The following is an 18,574-nucleotide window of genomic DNA, read 5'->3' on the forward strand; positions in this document are numbered from 1 at the left end:
TTTCCTGATGGCCCATTTTTGAAGAGCACAAATCTGTGAATATACAAAAACTATTTAATTGCAGGCTTTAAATGGGTGAATGGTGTAGTATGTGCATTATATGCTAATAGATCTCTTATAAAATAGGTCCTTATAATTGGGGGAATCTGTACATAGATTGTATGTTAAATATGTGTGTATTAATGCAAATTTTCTTGGGAGTAATAACAGTATTATTAATGTAATCATATTATATAATAAGATAATAACAGTATTGTTAACACAACTGGTACATAACAATGACATTGTAGTTATGTACGAGAATGTTCTTTTGAGGAGATTCAGAACTCTAAATTATATAGTGATGAAGTGTCTTGATGTCTGAACATTATCTCAAGAGGCTCAGCCATTAAAAAAGAATAAAAAAGAAAGAAATAGGGTTGGGGAGAGTATAAATAAGAAAGAGAGGGAGGGAGGGAGGAACACAGAGAAATTGACATATGCTACAAAAATGAGCAAATGGAATGTGGCCTGATTTGAGAAATTTATGGAGTGTGAGAAAGGGAAACTAATTTGACATTAAGCTTGTAAACTTTGCTTTGAATATCACAGGTTTAATAATGTAGGATTTTTTTTAAATCTATGAGCTCAATCATACATCTTGCTTCTGAAGTGGTAATATTTACATAATTATAATATTATAAATTTTGTTTTCCATTTTTATTTTTAAAAACAAATTTCTCATTTCGTGTATATTGATTGTGGCATATAAACTTCAAACTTGCTACAAAATTCTTGGTCTTACTAAAGTGCAGAATAGGGAAAAAAAGAAACAACGATGTTCCAGATATAATAGCAGAAAACTGTTTAGAAATGCAAGTGCAGACTTGAAAATCAAAAGGAAACTTCTGTGCTATAAAAAATTATAATAAAAGTCAGCAAATACAAAAATATAGTCTGACGAGGAAACAATCCTACATGCATCAGTGGGGGGAAAGATGACCATATAAGAAGTAGAGGAAAGAGAGAATATCAGCCTTACTTCAGATTTTTTCACAGCTATTTTGGAAAATGAGTTATAGATGAGAAAACAGATGTCCACAAATTTTTTAATTAGCCAAGTCATCCTTCAGGTATATAAATACATATGCAAAAGAACGATCTAAAATATGTGAAAATTCAATAAATATAACATAGATGTACTAGTCCTTTAAAAATGACTTGATGCAATCCAACCAACCAAGGAGTTAGTCAAAATTAAAAACTCAAGAATTTAAAAGTCATAATATTAAAAGGGTGGTATGTAAAACTTTATTTAACAATAATAAAGAAAAAATATGTGTTATGGTAATAAATGCAGATAGCATGCTTTATCTTTTAATAACAAAGTTGAATTTAAGGCAAACGGCATTACAGAGACCAAAATTCACTGCTATAATAAAGGAAATAAAAAGATTGTTTTAGGGTAAGGCCAGGTTGGAAAAGACAATATAGGTATAAAAAATATATCAGGAAAAAATGATATGACAGAGATAGAATGATTTTAACATTTTAGTAAGAATAAGTTAAGAAGGAGACATATGGATCAGTAGAATAGAATCCAGAAACAGAACCAACCATCTTGAGTTAATTTTTGTACATGGTGTAAGGAAGGGGTCCAGTTTTAATCTTCCACATTTGGCGAGCCAGTTATCCCAGCACCATTTATTGAATAGGGAATTCTTTCACCATTGCTTGTTTTTGTCAGCTTTGTTGAAGATCAGATAGTTGTAGGTATGCAATCTTATTTCTGGGTTCTGTATTCTCTTCCATTGGTCTATGTGTCTGTTTTTGTACCAGTACCACGCTGTTTTGGTTACTGTACCCCTGTTGTATAGTCTGAAGTGATGCCTCCAGCTTTGCTCTTTTTGCTTAAGATTGCCTTGACTATTTGGGCTCTTTTTTGACTCCACATGAATTTTAAAATCGTTTTCTCTAGTTCTGTGAAGAATGTCAATGTTTAGTTTAGTTTGTAGGAATAACACTGAATCTATAAATTGCTTTGGGCAGTATAGCCATTTTAATAATATTTATTCTTCCTATCCATGAACATGGAAGTTTTTTCCACTCGTTTGTGTCATCTCTGATTTCTCTGAGCAGTGGTTTGTAGTTCTCCTTGTAAAGACCATTCGCCTCCCTAGTTAGCGGTATTCATAGATATTTTATTCTTTTTGTGGCAGTTGTGAATGGGAGTGGATTCCTGACTTGGCTCTCTGCTTGACTGTTGTTGGTGTATAGGAGAACGCCTGGACACACAGAGAGGAGCAACACACACTGGGGACTATTGGAAGGTAGAGGATGGGAGGAGGGAGAGGATCAGGAAAAATAACTAATGGGTACTAGGCTTACTATCTTGGAGATGAAATCATCTGTACAACAAACCCCCATGATACAAGTTTACCTGTGTAACAAACCTGCACATGTACCCCTGAACTTAAAAGTTAAAAAAAATAGATCCAACTACATATGGTCAATTGACTTTCTACAAGTTACCCAGATAATTAAATAGGGAAAAGGATAGCATTTTTCAACAATTCATGGTCTAAAACTGGATACATCCCCAAAACTATCAAAAGTGAAAGAATGAACAAATCATGGTGTCTTTATACAATGGAATACTACTCAGTAATAAAAAAGTCACTGATCTACACAATTACATGATGAAATCTACAAAACATTATGCAGAGCTGAAGTAGCCAGACACAAAGAGTACATACTAAATGATTCCACTTATGTGAAGTTCAAAGCAGGCAAATCTAATTTGTAATGATATAAATCAGATAGATAAAAATCCGATTAGTGGCAGGAAGAGCTTAATTGCAAGGGTTCCCATTGAATTATGAAGTGATGGAGTTATTCTAGATTTGGATTGGGGTAGAGGTTACATGACATAAAATCCCCTATTCCCACATCCTTGCTATTACCATAGAAGGTCAATCATTGCTAAATTTTCCAAGTATGTGGTCATTCAATAATCCCTTATTGTTTTTCAAGGGTTTTTTGTTTGTTTCTTTTGTTTTGCTTTGCTTTGTTTTGTTTTGTTTCTGTTTTTGTTTTTGAGACAGAGTCTCGCTGTAATGCCCAGGCTGGAGTGCAGTGGCACTATCTCAGCTCACTGCAACCTCCACCTCCTGGGTTCGAGCAATTTTCTTGCCTCAGCCTTTTGAGTAGCTGGGATTATAGGTGCGTGCCACCACACCCAGCTAATTTTTGTATTTTTAGTAGAGACAGGGTTTAACTATATTGACCAGGCTTGTCTTGAACTCCTGACCACGAGTGATCCACCCATCTCAGCCTCCCAAAGTGCTGGGATTACAGGTGTGAGTCAGCGCACCCAGCCTTTTTCAAGTTTTTTTCCTTGTTAACGCTAAAGCTGAACGTCTTCTTATATTGTTTATTCTTTATGAATTTTCTGTTAATATTCTTTGTACATTTTTATTCAGTTGTGTTTTATTTTTATTAGATTATAGGAGCTCTTTGTATATTTTAAATTTCAATCTCGTGTTTATTAGACATGTTATAGCCTGTTACTTCTTTTTCAAATTTCCGTTACCTTTTGTCCAGAAAACTTTCCTATTTCTATCTGGTCAAATATGTCGACATTTTTATACAGCTTCTGAGTTTTGCATAAATTATAAATATTATTTTATATTAGAGTATTTTTATAGATTGTAATTTAAGTTTAGCTTTTTAAGACACCTAAAATATAATTCACTGGTACTGTAAAAATTTCATTTAATATTTTCCCATGTCAATTTCCCTGGTAGTGTATCCCTTCTCCCATTGATTTTCTTAATCACAAAATAAATCCTCTGAGTTTTGCATAAATTATAAATATTTTTTATATTAGAGTATTTTTATAGATTGTAGTTTAGGTTTAGCTTTTTAAGCCATCTAAAATATAATTTACTGGTACTGTAAAAATTTCATTTAATATTTTTCCATGTCAATTTCCCTGGTAGTGTATCCCTTCTCCCATTGATTTTCTTAATTACAAAATAAATCCTCACATACACAGGACTATTTTTAATGTTCTTTTCACTCAATTGATCTTTTTTGTCAATTCCTGAATAAATACATACTGTTTTAATTATTGGGTTTTTTCAAGTATGTATTGATACTTGGTAGAAAAAGAACGAATTTATGGTTACTATTTTTCAAATATTTCTTATAAATTTTACGTATTTTGTCTTTCAAGAGAACTTGAGGATAAACTTGTCCATCTCCACAAAAATAATTCCACTGGGAATTTTATTTGGATTGCATTGAATGTATTTGAGTAGAGTTGCTTTTGTAAAAGTACTGAGGTTTCAAAACATATTAAATGGTACAGTTTTAATTAGACTGATTTTATTGCATAAAAATTAATCTTTAAAAAACTGTTAAAACTGAGGTACCCTTTCGAGTCATTATATATGTTCATTTCTTGTAGTATCCTTTATACCTTTTATTAAATTTTTAAAGGTTTCTTCCTTAGTTCTTGTACTTACTTTTCCTTGCTATTAAGAATTAAATCCATTTTTTATTGATTTTTAAATTGGGTTTTTCTGGCATAAATGAAAGTGATTTAAAGATCAATCTTTTTTCTTGCCTCTAATACCTCTGATGTATTATGCACTGAGAAACTGGTGTTACCCTAATGACCATATGGAGATTAATAAAGTATTTCAGGAAATACTAAATGAAAAAGGTGAAATTCAAAATGGTATATATACACATATAGAAGTGGTTGGTCAGGTAACTGGATGGGAGGAGACATCATAAATACCAATATGGGATCAATGACAAAGAGGAGACTTGGATGGAACATGAAAAGTTTAATGCTGTGCGTGTTGAAACTGAACTGCCCACAGAGTCTCAAGAGGAGGTATCTATTAGGCAGATAAGAAGAACAGTTGGAAGTTCTGGAGAAAGGCTGGGCTTCAGACAGAGCTGTGGAGGTCGGCAGAACATACAGGAGGATGAAAGTGATGGGCTTGGATCCCATCACTTAGAGGGCACGACTAAGAATACAAACTGAGTGGGGCGCAGTGGCTCACGCCTGTAATCCCAGCACTTTGGGAGGCTGAGGTGGGCAGATCACTTGAGGTCAGGACTTCGAGACCACCCTGGTCAACATGGTGAAACTCCATCTCTACTAAAAATATATAAATTAGCTGGGCGTGGAGTGGTGGGGCAGGAGTCGGGGGTGCCTGTGGTCCCAGCTACTCGGGAAGCTGAGGTGGGAGAATCGCGTGAGCCCAGGAGGTGGGAGAATCGTGTGAGCCCAGGAGGCGGAGGTTGCAGTTACCCGAGATGATGCCATTGCACTCCAGCCTGGGCAACAGAGCAAGACTTATTAAAAAAATAATAATAATAATAATAATAATAATGATAATAATAAAGAATACAAATTGACCAATGTTGGAAACTTATGCCACAAGTGGAGTTAAGAGTTTTAAAAATATTTATATTCCTTTGGGTATATACCCAATAATGGGATTGCTGGGTCAAATGGTATTTCTGGTTCTAGATCCTTGAGGAATCGCCATACTGTCTTCAACAACGGTTGAACTAATTCACACTCCCATGAATGGCTGCTCCCTTTCTTTCTAAAGTGAGAGAAAATGAGAATAAACTGCAGAATCAGATAGTCTGGAATTTTACATAAGCTCAACAATTGACACACTGTGTGATGTAGAAAGTTGCTGAGCTACGTACTTTTCAGCATGTAACACAGTGTTAGCATCTTCTCTACTTCCTGGGATCTGTCATGAGGGTAAAATACAAATAGAAATATGAAGTTCTTTTGTAACATCCAAAATACCAAACGGAAGGGAGACATTCTTTTTATTTCATTTATTTTATTTTATTTTATTTTTTTTGAGACGGAGTCTTGCTCTGTCCCCCAGGCTGGAGTGCAGTGGCACGATCTCGGCTCACTGCAAACTCCGCCTCCCAGGTTCATGCCATTCTCCTGCCCCAGCCTCCCGAGTAGCTGGGACTACAGGTGCCCGCCACCATGCCTGGCTAATTTTTTGTATTTTTAGTAGAGACGGGGTTTTACTGTGTTAGCCAGGATGGTCTCGATCTCCTGACCTTGTGATCCACCTGCCTCGGCCTCCCAAAGTGCTGGGATTACAGCTGTGAGCCATCACGCCTGGCCAGAAGATAGACATTCCTTAAAACTGAGCTTTTTAAAATTTACCAGCAACTAGCTTCTTTCCTGGTGAAACAAATTTTAGGGCCTCAGGGTATTAGTTAATTCCAGGTAAAGACGAAATACACCGTTGTAGTAAAAGTGTTAGAAAAATGTACTGAAGGTCAGACCAGGTGAGAAAAGTCTATGGAGATGTGAAAATAAATTAGGAGGAGGGAGAAGAGGTAAAATGATGTGAAAATTTGTGCAGGGAGAATATGTAGGAGACACTCAAAGGGCGGCTGGGAGGTTAAGCTGTTTAGATCTTATTTAGCACTAACCTAAGATTATAGAGCACTATTTAGAAATGATTCTATCCATGCACTTTGGAAGGCCTAGGTGAGCGGATCACAAGGTCAGGAGTTCAAGACCAGCCTGGCCAACATGGTGAAACCCCATCTCTAAAAATATAAAAATTAGCCCGACGTGGTGGCATTTGCCTGTAATCCCAGCTACTCAGGAGGCTGAGGCAGGAGAATTGCTTGAACCCAGGAGGCGGGGGTTGCAGTGAGCCAAGATCGTGCCATTGCACTCCAGCCTGGGTGACAGAGCAAGACTCAGTCTCATAAATAAATAAATAAATAAATAAAAATAAAATGATTCCACAAGCCAGGCATGGTGCCTCACACCTGTAATCCCAGCACTTTGAAAGTCCAAGGTGGGAGGATCACTTGAGGCCAGGAATTCAAGACCAGCCTGAGAAACTTAGGGAGACCTCATCTCTACAAAAAAATCTTAAAAATTAGCTGGGCGTAGTGGTGCATGCCTGTAGTCCTAGCTACTTGGGAGGCTGAGGCAGGAGAATCCCTTGAGTCCAGAAGGTTGAGGTTACAGTGAGCCACGATTGTGCCACTGCACTCCAGCCTGGGCAACAGAGTGAGACCCTGTGCGAAATAGAAAATAAAAATAAACAAAAAATTTAAAAAATTTTTTAATTAAACAAAAATGATTCTACAATCAAAGCAAAATTCTGAGTAACATAACAAAATCCTGTGATAATTTAAGAATGTGGGGCATGAAGACCATTTAAAACAGTTGTTCTTAAACTATATTTTTCCAAGATCACCTTGGGAAGACAAACAGGAAGTCTTAGCCAGGTCACCAAGACCCTCTTCCCTAGTTCAACTACTCAGCTATGCTTCATCTCCACTACATATTGAAAAATTATGTACGATGCCATTTCAACAAAAGGATGGTGAGGAAATAATTTAGAATAATATTCCAATATTAATATCAATATTTTACTGGATAAACTATGTAATAGCTCCAAGTGTTATCATCAGAGAGAGAAGAAAGTTTTCTTCTGATGAATGACTCTGCTCAGGGCTCCCTTCATGTCTCTGTTCCTCAGGCTGTAGATGAAGGGGTTCAGCATGGGGGTCACCACAGTGTATATCATAGCCATGACAGTGTCCTTTAGAGTAGAACTATTAGCTGATGGGCATAAGTAGAGACCAATAACGGTCCCATAGAACAGTGACACCACAGAGAGGTGGGAGCCACAAGTAGACAAGGCCTTGCAGATACCCTTAGAAGAAGGGACCTTGAGGATGGAGGAGACAATTCTTGCATAGGACCCAAGGATGAGTAGGAATGGGATGACAAGAATGAGCCCTCCCATGATAAATATCACCCATTCATTAACTCGAGTGTCAGAGCAGGCCAGCTTCAGCAGAGCAGACATATCACAGAAAAAGTGGGGGATCACATTGTCTGCACAAAAACACAACCTGGCCATGAGTAAAGTGTGTAACATGGCATGGAAGGTGGTCAGCACCCAGGACAGCGCCACCACGGAGAGACAGAGCATGGGGCTCATGATGGCGGTGTAGTGCAGGGGGAAGCAGATGGCCACATAGCGGTCATAGGCCATGGCCACAAGGAGGAAGCTCTCCAGGTCTCCAAATAATAGGAAGAAGTACATTTGGGTCAGGCAGTCCGCATAGGGGATGGATGGGTCCTGGTTCTGCATGTTCTGTAACAACTTGGGAATGGTCACGGAAGAGAAGCAGAGGTCAGAGAAGGACAAGTTGCTGAGAAACAAATACATAGGCGTGTGGAGATGGGAGTCCAGTCGAATGAGGACAATGATGAGGAGGTTCCCCAGGAGGGTGGTGAGATACATGGCCAAGAACAGGGCATAGCACAGGTTTTGCTGCTCTGGTTGGATGGGCAGGCCCAGGAGCAGGAAGTCTGAGATGCTGGTTTGATTTTGTCCCATCATGCTCTGTCTCCAGTATCTTTAATGGAAAAACAACAGTATCCTTTAAAATCTGAATTTTAAAATGGAGATATTTCTGTGACACTTGGTCTGCTGAGTGTTCTACGAAAATTATTTCACTGACATTATAATAATTATCATCTCTATACCACAAATATCTATAATTAGAATCTCTATAATCAGAAATGACTTATTTAACTTTATCTTTTTTCTCTTCATTTATCTTTAACATGTAACAATATTCCATCCTTTCTAAAACACTCATCTATTTACTTCTGAAACATAAAATGTGTTGGGTTCTCTCTTACCTGCCTGATCAGTAACTGCAGTTGGCTCCTCCTCTGTCAGTATCTTACATGTTGATATTCCTCAGGGATTTTTCTAAACTTCATTTTTTTATATAATTCTGCATAATGGCCAATAAAAACACATCTACTCCAGTGGCTTTAATTGCCATTTAAAACTCAGGTGTAGGCTGGGCGCAGTAGCTCACACCTGTAATCCCAGCACTTTGGGAGGCTGAGGTGGGTGGATCACCTGAGGCTAGGAGTTTGAGACCAGCCTGGCCAACATGGTGAAACCTTGTCTCTACTAAAAATACAAAAAGTAGCCTGGTGTGGTGGCGGGTGCCTGTAATTCAGCTACTCAGGAGGCTGAGGCAGGAGAATTGCTTGAACCTGGGAGGCAGAGGCTGCAGTGAGCCGAGTTTGTGCCATTGTACTCCAACCTGGGTGACAGAGTAAGACTCTGTCAAAAAAAAAGAAAAAGAAAGAAAGAAAGAAAGAGAGAGAGAGAGAGAAAGAAAGAAAAAGAAAGGAAGAAAGAGAAAGAAAGAAAGAAAGAAAGGAAGAAACTCAGGTGTTCAGGTGTAGCGTTCTCTAGTATACAGAACTTGGTATCCTGAGTCTCAATGATTAACATCTCTTGGATGGATCACAGACATCTTTGGCTTGACAGATCCTAAATGACATTCTGATCTCACCCTGCTCCTCTTCTAACTCCATCCTCCTCCGCTCTCTCATGTTTGGTGAATGGAATCCAGGCTCAAGTCAGAAACCTAAGGTTTGATTTCATTAATTCATTTCTCTCACAGTCAATATCCAATCTAGCAAGTCCTACAGATTCTGCACTTCATTCTCTTTCTAATTCATCCACTCCTTATCCCAACTACCACAACCCTAGACCAGGTGGAATTCTTGTATTACCTGGACTATTGAAACTGCTTCTCAATTCATCTTCCTGCCCCTGTGCTTCAACAACCTTCTCTTCCAACAATCTTCAGTTACACTGTGGCATTCTGAGATGAAAATCTGATCATCCCTCTCTCGTGATTAAATATTTCATGGATTATCATTGTTCTTAAGATAAAGGCAAAATTCCTTTCAAGAGCACAAAGGATGTTTCATTACCTGACCAACACCTGCCTCCACAGCCTCCTCTGGCCCCAAAATGACTCTTGCATCCTCTTTTCAGCAATGCTGGACTTATACGTCATAATTTCTTGCCTCCAGCCTTTCATACTTGCTGTTCCTCCTACCTAGCACCTATCCCCCCATGCCCCGTCTTCATCTGGCTCATTATCACTTATCCTTCAGGTCTATTACATGTAACTTGCTCAGCTAAACCTTCCCTGTGTCTCTGTAAACCAAGTGAGACCTGCTTCTATGTTTCCGCAGCATCTCATACTCATCCAATAGCACTCCATGCCTTTGACTACCTGTAGACAGCTGACTTCCTTACCAGACTGTAAACTCTATGCATGAAAGGCCATGTCTGCCTTCATAACTGCAGGAAGACAGTCGCAGCAATTGGCGTGGTGCCCAGATATTGCTGATGTTTTCTAAATAGTTGTTGGCTGTCTCTCAGGCTGGAACGTGCATTCCTCCAACTTAAAAGGTAGCAAATGGCCAGTAAGTTAGAATAACTACTTCTACTAAATCCTCCTGGAGTAAGAACTCATTACCTTTAGCAATTTAACACTACATTTTGACACTCTGTTGCTGATTTCACCAATGTAATTTTGTGCCCGTGGAAAATATTAGGGTATCTCAGATATACTACTCTTTTCACAAATACAAATGACCCAAACCAAACATTCTTATGCTCAAATCTACATCATGTCATTGAAATTGGTGTGAGAAAAACAAATATGATAATAATTTTATAAATGTTGGGACAAACAGAAAAAAGAAGGATAATTTCTAACCTCAAGCCCTCATTTGAGTTCGTCCTCAGATATTCATATCCCATGTGATGGTTAATTTTTATTTTTTTTATTTTTAAGTTCTGGGATACATGAGCAGAATGTGCAGATTTGTTACATAGGTATACATGTGCCATGGTGGTTTGCTGCACCCATCAACCCGACATCTAGGTTTTAAGCCCCACACGGATTAGGTATTTGTCCTAATGGTCTCCCTCCCTTTGCCCCCAACCCTCCAATAGGCCCTGGTGTGTGTTGTTCCCCTCCCTGTGTCCATGTGTTCTCATTGTTCAACTCCCACTTATGAGTGAGAACATGAGGTGTTTGGTTTTCTGTTCCTGTGTTAGTTTGCTAAGAATGATTTCCAGCTTCATCCATGTCCCTGCAAAGGACATGAACTCATTCTTTTTTATGGCTGCATAGTATTCCATGGTGTATATGTGCCACATTTTCTTTATCCAGTCTATCACTTGGCTAGGCCCTGGTACCAAGTTTTGGTCAAACGCCAGTTCTAGATGTTGTGGTAAAGGTATTTTGTAATATGATTTATGCTTAAATCAGTAGACTTTGAGTAAAGCAGACACCCCCTATTATGTGATAAGCCTCATAGAATTAGTTGAAGGCCTTAAGAGAAAAGACCACAGTCTCCTGAAGAAGAAAGAATTATGCCTTCAGACTGCTCAGACTCAAGACTGTAACATCAACTCTTCCCTGGGTCTCCAGACTGCTTACCTACCCTGTGGATTTCAGACTTACCCATGCTAACAATCTTGTGAGCCAATTTCTTAAAAGAATCTCTCTCGCTATCTCTATCTCTCTGCCTTGATAGATATAGATAGGTAGATAGATAGATAGATAGATAGATAGATAGATAGATAGACAATGATAGATGATAGAGATAGGTAGATGATGATAGGTGACAGATGATAGATAGATAGATAGATGATAGATAGATAGATAATAGATACAGGTAGAGAGATAGATTAGAGATAGATAGATAGATAGATATAGATAGATGATGATAGATGACAGATAGATGATCGACAATAGATAGATGATAGATAGCTAGAGGTAGAGAGATAGATTAGAGATGATAGATAGATATTTAGATAATAGATAGATAGACAGACAGACTATGCTTATGGTTCTGACTTCTGGAGAACCATAAAATTGTCTGTAAAGCTTCACAGATAATTTTAAAACAAAACAAGGCTTGAGAATGACTGCATTAAAGCATACCTCACAGAGCTGTCATTATACCAAAATGATAGGATCTTGTGAGGATATATTGCACAATAAGAAATATTTCTAAGTGCTATCATTACCAATGACTGTAACTGGAAAACATTAGTTAAAATACTTCTGAAATGTTGGAAAGTCGTGGGAGGCAAAGATATAGAAAAGAGGAAAGTTATTATGACTGAAAAAATATCCTGCAGAACATCCTACACCTGGGAAATCAAGACCCTCAGGCTGGAAGGACACCAAGAATCAGCTCATTCACCCTTCTGCCCAACTCACCCAGCATCTGAAGGTAACTCCACAGTCCTGACCTGACATCCTGCTCCCTTTTATCCATTACAACATGTAAAGTAACAGTCTCTGTAGTTGTCCCCTGTGTCTGGACAACTCCTTCTCACATCTCCCCTTCTACCCATCCCTGAGCCTCAGGGACCCTGCATCCCAGAGGAATCCAGATTCCAGAGTAACTCATTAAAGACACAGTAATTACCCTGGACCTCTCTAGAATAAATTTGCTCAGACTCCTGCAGCAGCAACTAATTACCGTACATGTCATCTGTCACTGTAATCAGTCACTGATCGCACCTGACTGTATTTAGGGCTATCATGAGGACAGAGCTCATGGATGGATGCTTAATCACTGCCTGCTTAGGAAATGGAGAGTAGCCCTGTGTGGCTGCAGCCTACATTTTGGGACTTGAAAAAGAATGGCCATAAAAGACTGTGAATGGCCTCAAATATCTTAGACGTATAACATTTACACAATAAATTGACACAAAAAGGCAATGGTCTTTAAGCAGAGTAACCATTATGAAAGATACATGCTTTGTAAAGATATCCAGGTGGTAGTCTCTCACTAAAACTCAGCTTTCCATAAAAATACCCCAGGATCAGACATCTGTGACTCAATCATAAGCAGATATATAGAAAAGAGATGAAAAGAAGAAAAAATGAGCTCTCTCAGGTCATGCTCAATTCTTCCTCAGGCCAAAACAGAAAAAGAACCCAAATTCCCACCCGCTTAGTTACTTTTATCTCCTTATCTCTCTAGGAAAACTTGATAGCACCCATCACCACCATTGTGCCAACCGCTCTCCATCTATGTCAGATTACCTCCTAACGCCATGTTCTTCCTGTCCCTACAATTGCTCATAAGGCCACAGTGGACATTTATATTTTTTTCTTCCACTACCTGTTCTACGTTCCCCTTTCTTTTGGCCATTATCAGCTGGGTGACATTCTCTACACAGTGGTAACAGTGCAAACTTTCATCCCTAGGAAATCTGCATCCCATAAGCCTTGCTTTCTCAAGTTGTTATATTTTTTCTTAACCTTTATTGATGCACATGGAAATACTAAGTGGCAACCAAATAATTCTCCAGGATTTTAGACATGGCCCTCTCTTTTCCAGTTGTGTAGAACAACCAAATTTTCCCCTGGTAATCAATATCAATCACACTAGGCAGAATGACTACCCTATTCTTTGTATATTGGCTTACATGAGTACCAAAAAATGACTGGGTGGTAGGCTTAACCTCCAATTCAGTGAAGCCATTGTTACATCACCTGGTAGAAGAACACATCCCTTGAGATCTATAGGAGACACTTATGACACATTATTTTAGGTTCTCTCAGCCTCATCTGGTATTTCAGCCACAGCTGAAGGAACCAGTTCTGCGATGGCTTCAGCTAGCTTTAGTGGGTGCAACTGAAAGCACCTCACCTCCTTGCTGCTACATATCTTCCTTGCCTCCTTCTCTGGGACTTGCACGACCCCACAGATGTCATGGTGAATCTTTAGCACTCACACTCATATTAAGGCCTGTGATCCACTTTGAACTTGTTGTAGAGTGTTAAATGTAAATTGAGGTTCCATTTTATTTCTTCTGCATATGGAAACCCAATTTTTCCAGCGCCATTTGTTGAAGACTAGTCTTCACTGAATTGCTTCTGTACCTTTGTCAAAAATCAGTGAATGATACATGAGTAGATCTATTTCTGGACTCTTTATGGTATTATATACCCTCAATACTCATCTATATTTCTATCCTTTGTCTAATACTACACTTTCCTCATTATTGTAACTTAATAGTTAATTTGGAAACAAGACAATGTTAGTCCTTCTACATTGTTCTCCTCTTTCAAAATTGATTTTGGGTGTATTTGTCTTTACACATAAATTTTATAATCAGATTGTCAAATTATGCACAAAAATTTGTCAGAATTTTTATTAGAATTTTGTTAACTCTCCAGATCAGTTGCCGAAGAGTCAACATCTTAAGAGTGTTGAGTTTTCCAGTCTGTAAAAATGTTGTATCTACCCATTTCTTTTTATTTGATTTTAAGTTCTGGGGTACGTGTACAGGAAGCTCAGGTTTGTTACATAGGTAAATGTGTGCCTTGGTGGTTTGCTGCACATATCAACCCATCTCCCAGTTATTAAGCCCAGCATGCATTAGCTATTTTTCCTGATGCTCTCCCTCCCCTGATCCCACCCCCAATAAGCCCCCGATGTGTGTTGTTCCCCTCCCTGTGTCCATGTGTTTTCATTGTTCAGCTACCACTTATAAGTGAGAACATGTGGTGTTTGGTTTTCTGTTCCTGCGTTAGTTTGCTAAGGATAATGGCTTCCAGCTCCATCCATGTCCCTGCAAATGACGTGATCTCATTTCTTTTTATGGCTGCATAGTATTCCATCATATTCCATGGTGTATATGTACCACATTTCTTTATCCAGTCTATCATGGATGAGCATTTGGGTTGATTCCATGTCTTTGCTATTGTGAATAGTGATGCAATGAACATATACGCATTCATGTATCTTTATAATAGAATGATTTATATTCCTTGGGTATATACTCAGTAATGAGATTGCTGGGTTAAATGGTATTTCTGTTTTTAGGTCTTTGAGGAATTGCCACACTATCTTCCACAATGGTTGAACTAATTTCATTCCCACCAACAGTGTAAAAGCATTCCTTTCACTCCACAGCCTCGCCAGTATCTGTTGTTTCATGACTTTTTAATAATTGCCATTCTGACTGGCATGAGATGGTATCTCAATGTGGTTTTAATTTGCTTTCTCTAATGATCAGCGATGTTGAGCCTTTTTTCACGTTTGTTTACCACATGTATGTCTTCTTTCAAGAAGTGTCTGTTCATGTCCTTTGCCCACTTTTTAATGGGTTTTTTTTCTTGTAAATTTGTTTAAGTTCCCTGTAGATGCTAGATATTAGACTTTTGTCAGAAGGAGAGATTGCAAAAGTTTTCTCCCATTCTATAGGTTGTCTGTTTGCTCTGATGATAGTTTCTTTTGCTGTGCAAAAGCTTTTTAGTTTAATTAGATCCCATTTGTCATTTTTTGCTTTTGTTGCCATTGCTTTTGATGTTTTCATCATGAAATCTTTGCCTGTGCCTATGTCCTAGATTTTCTTCTAGGGTTTTTATAGTTTTGGGTTTAAGCCACCTTGAGTTAGTTTTTGTATAAGGTGTAAGGAAGGGATCCAGTTTCAATTTTCCAAATATGGCTAGCCAGTTCTCCCAACACCATTTATTAAATAAGGAATCCTTTCCCCATTGCTTGTTTTTGCCAAGTTTTTTGAAAATCAGGTGGTTGTAGGTGTGCAGTCTTATTTCGGAGTTCTCTATTCTGTTCTATCGGTCTGTGTGTCTGTTTTTGTACCAGTACCATGCTGTTTTGGTTGCTGCAGGCTTGTAGTATAGTTTGAAGTTGGGTATCTACCCATTTCTTAAGTCTTTGATTTCCATAACCAGTGTTGCAGGTTTCATGTCATAGATCTTACACATTTTTGTAAGACTTATACTTAAATATTTAATAATACGGTGCTATGTAATTTTTTTCAACTTCCACATGTTCATTGCTATTTGATATAATTTTAATATATTAATATTATATATATATTTGTATACACAAATAAAACTTTTTAATATGTTGACCTTATACCCTGTGGGTTTACTAAACTTGATTACTGGTTCTAGAACCCTTTTTTAGATAATTTTGTGGATTCTGTATAAACATGAATAGAGATGGTTTAATTTCTTACTTTCCAATATGTATACATTTTAGTTCTTTTTATTGCCCTTTCTCACTGCCTAGCACAATGTTTAAAAAGAGCAGTGAGTTCATTTTTGTATATGGTATAAGGAAGGGGTCCAGTTTCAATCTCCTGCATATGGCTCTCCAGTTATCCCAGCACAATTTATTGAATAGGGAATCCTTTCCCCATTGCTTGTTTTTGTCAGGTTTCTATCTGTCAAAGATCAGATAGTTCTTGGTGTGTGGTCTTATTTCTGGGTTCTTTATTCTGTTCCATTGGTGCCCATGTGTCTGTTTTTGTACCAGTGCCATGCTGTTTTGGTTACTGTAGCCCTGTAGTATAGTTTGAATATAGTTTGAAGTCAGGTAGCGTGATGTCTTCAGCTTTGTTCTTTTTGCTTACGATTGCCTTGGCTATTCAGGCTGTTTTTCTGGCTCTGTATGAATTTTAAAGCAGTTTTCTCTAATGCTATGAAGAATGTCGATGGTAGTTTAATAGGAATAACACTGAATCTATAAATTGCTTTAGGCAGTATGGGCATTTTAATGATATTGATTCTTCCTATCCATGAGCATGGAATGTTTTTCCATTTGTGTTGTCTCTGATTTCTTTGAGGAGTGTATTGTAGTTATCCTTGTAGAGATCTTTCACCTCCCTAGTTAGCTGTATTCCTAGGTATATTGTTCTTTTTGTGGCAATTGTGAATGGGCGTGCATTCGTGATTTGGCTCTCAGCTTGACTGTTGTTGGTGTATAGGAATGCTAATGATTTTTGCACATTAATTTTGTATCCTGAGACTTTACTGAAGTTATCTTTCAGATTAAGATGCTTTTGGGCCAAGACTATGGAGTTTTCTAGATATAGGATTATGTAATCTGAAAACAGGAATGATTTAACTTATTCTATTCTTATTTGAATGCCCTTTGCTTCTTTCTCTTGCCTAATTGCCCTGGCCAGAACTTCCAATACTATGTTGAATAGGAGTGGTGAGAGACAGCATCCTTGTCTTCTGCCACTTTTCAAAGGGAATGCTTCCCGCTTTTGTCTATTCAGTATGATGGTGGCTATGGGTTTTTAATAGATGGCTCTTATTATTTTTAGGTACGTTCCTTCAATACCTAGTTTATTGAGAGTTTTTAACATGAAGGGATGTTAAATTTTTTTGAAAGCCTTTTCTGCATCTATTGAGATAATCATGTAGTTTTTGTCTTTAGTTCTGTTTATGTGATTAATTACATTTACTGATTTATGTATGGTTAGCCAAACTTGCATCCCAGGGATGAAGCATACTTGATCATGGTGGATAAGCTTTTTGATGTGCTGCCGGACTCAGTTTGCCAGAATTTTGTTGAGGATTTTTGCATCAATGTTCATCAAGGATATTGGCCTGAAATTTTCTTTTTCTGTTGTATCTCTGCCAAGTTTTGTTATCAGGATGATGTTAGCCTCATAGAACAAGTTAGGAAGGAGTCCCTCATCTTCAATTTTTTGGAATAGTTTCAGTAGGAATGGTACCAGTACCAGCTCTTCTTCGTACTTCTGGTTGAATTCAGCTATGAATCCATCAGGTCCAAGGCTTTTTTTGGCTGGTAGGCTATTTATTACTGACTCAATATCAGAGCTCATTGTTGGTCTATTCAGGGCATCAATTTCTTCCTGTTTGTCTCAGGACAGTGTACATGTCCAGGAATCTATCAATCTCTTCTACGTTTTCTAGTTTGTTTGTACAGAGGTATTTGAAGAAATTTCTGATGGTTATTTTTATTTCTGTGGGGTCAGTGGTAATATTCCCTTCATCATTTTTAATTGTGTTTATTTGGATCTTCTCTCTTTTCTTCTTTATTAGGCTAGCAGGTGGCCTATCTTATTCATTTTTTTTTTAAATCAACTCCTGTATTTGTTGATCTTTTGAATGGTTTTTCGTGTCTCAATTTCCTTCAGTTCAACTCCAATTTTGGTAATTTCTTGTCTTCTCCCAGTTTTGGTGTTGATTCTTTCTTGCTTCTCTAATTCTTTCATTTGTGATGGTAGGTTGTTAATTTGAGATCTTTCTAACTTTCAGATGTCGGCATGTAGTGCTATGAATTTTCCTCTTAATACTGCCTTAGCTGTGGCCCAGAGATTCTGGTATGTTATATCTTCTTTTTGAGACTGAGTCTCACTCTATTGCCCAGCCTAGAGTGCAGTGGCACGATCTCAGCTCACTGCAATCTCTGCCTCCCGGGTTCAAGTGATTCTCCTGCCTCAGCCTCCTGAGTAGCTGGGATTACAGGTGCCCACCACCATGCCTGGCTACTTTTTTGAATTTTTAGTAGAGATGGGGTTTCATGTTGGCCAAGCTGGTCTCGAACTCCTGACCTCTAGTGATCCTCCCACCTCGGCCTCCCAAAGTGCTGGGATTTTAGGCGTGAGCCACTGCACTCGGCGTGTTGTATCTTTGTTCTCATTAGTTTCAAACAACTTCTTGATTTTTGCCTTGATTTCATTATTTATTCAACAGTTGTTCAGAATCATGTTGTTTAATTTCCATGGAGTTACATGGTTTTGAGTGATTGTCTGATCCTAACTATTTTGGAGGCACTGGGAGACATGGAAGTAGTTCTGGAGGACAACAAAAATCATCTTGTGAGACTTCTTCCTCATATAGGGTGTTT

At 38.1% G+C, this 18,574-nt stretch overlaps 2 protein-coding genes across 4 annotated transcripts in view; both read right to left on the reverse strand.

Annotated features, from left to right (window-relative positions):
* Nucleotides 1–18,574, reverse strand: part of SPATA22 (spermatogenesis associated 22) — a 203,198-nt gene that overhangs the window by 82,431 nt on the left and 102,193 nt on the right. The window lies entirely within an intron of this gene.
* OR1E1 (olfactory receptor 1E1) lies at nt 7,476–8,420 on the reverse strand. Its single transcript, NM_001009879.1, has one exon. The coding sequence runs from the start codon at nt 8,418–8,420 to the stop codon at nt 7,476–7,478; it is 945 nt and encodes a 314-aa protein (NP_001009879.1).

The sequence above is a fragment of the Pan troglodytes genome, chromosome 19 (genome assembly GCF_028858775.2).
Source record: "Pan troglodytes isolate AG18354 chromosome 19, NHGRI_mPanTro3-v2.0_pri, whole genome shotgun sequence".
Taxonomy (NCBI): Eukaryota; Metazoa; Chordata; class Mammalia; order Primates; family Hominidae; genus Pan; species Pan troglodytes.

Coding starts and splice junctions, on each gene's coding strand:
- OR1E1 (NM_001009879.1), bottom strand. CDS start 8,420: ATGATGGGACAAAATCAAACCAGCATCTCAGACTTCCTGCTCCTGGGC.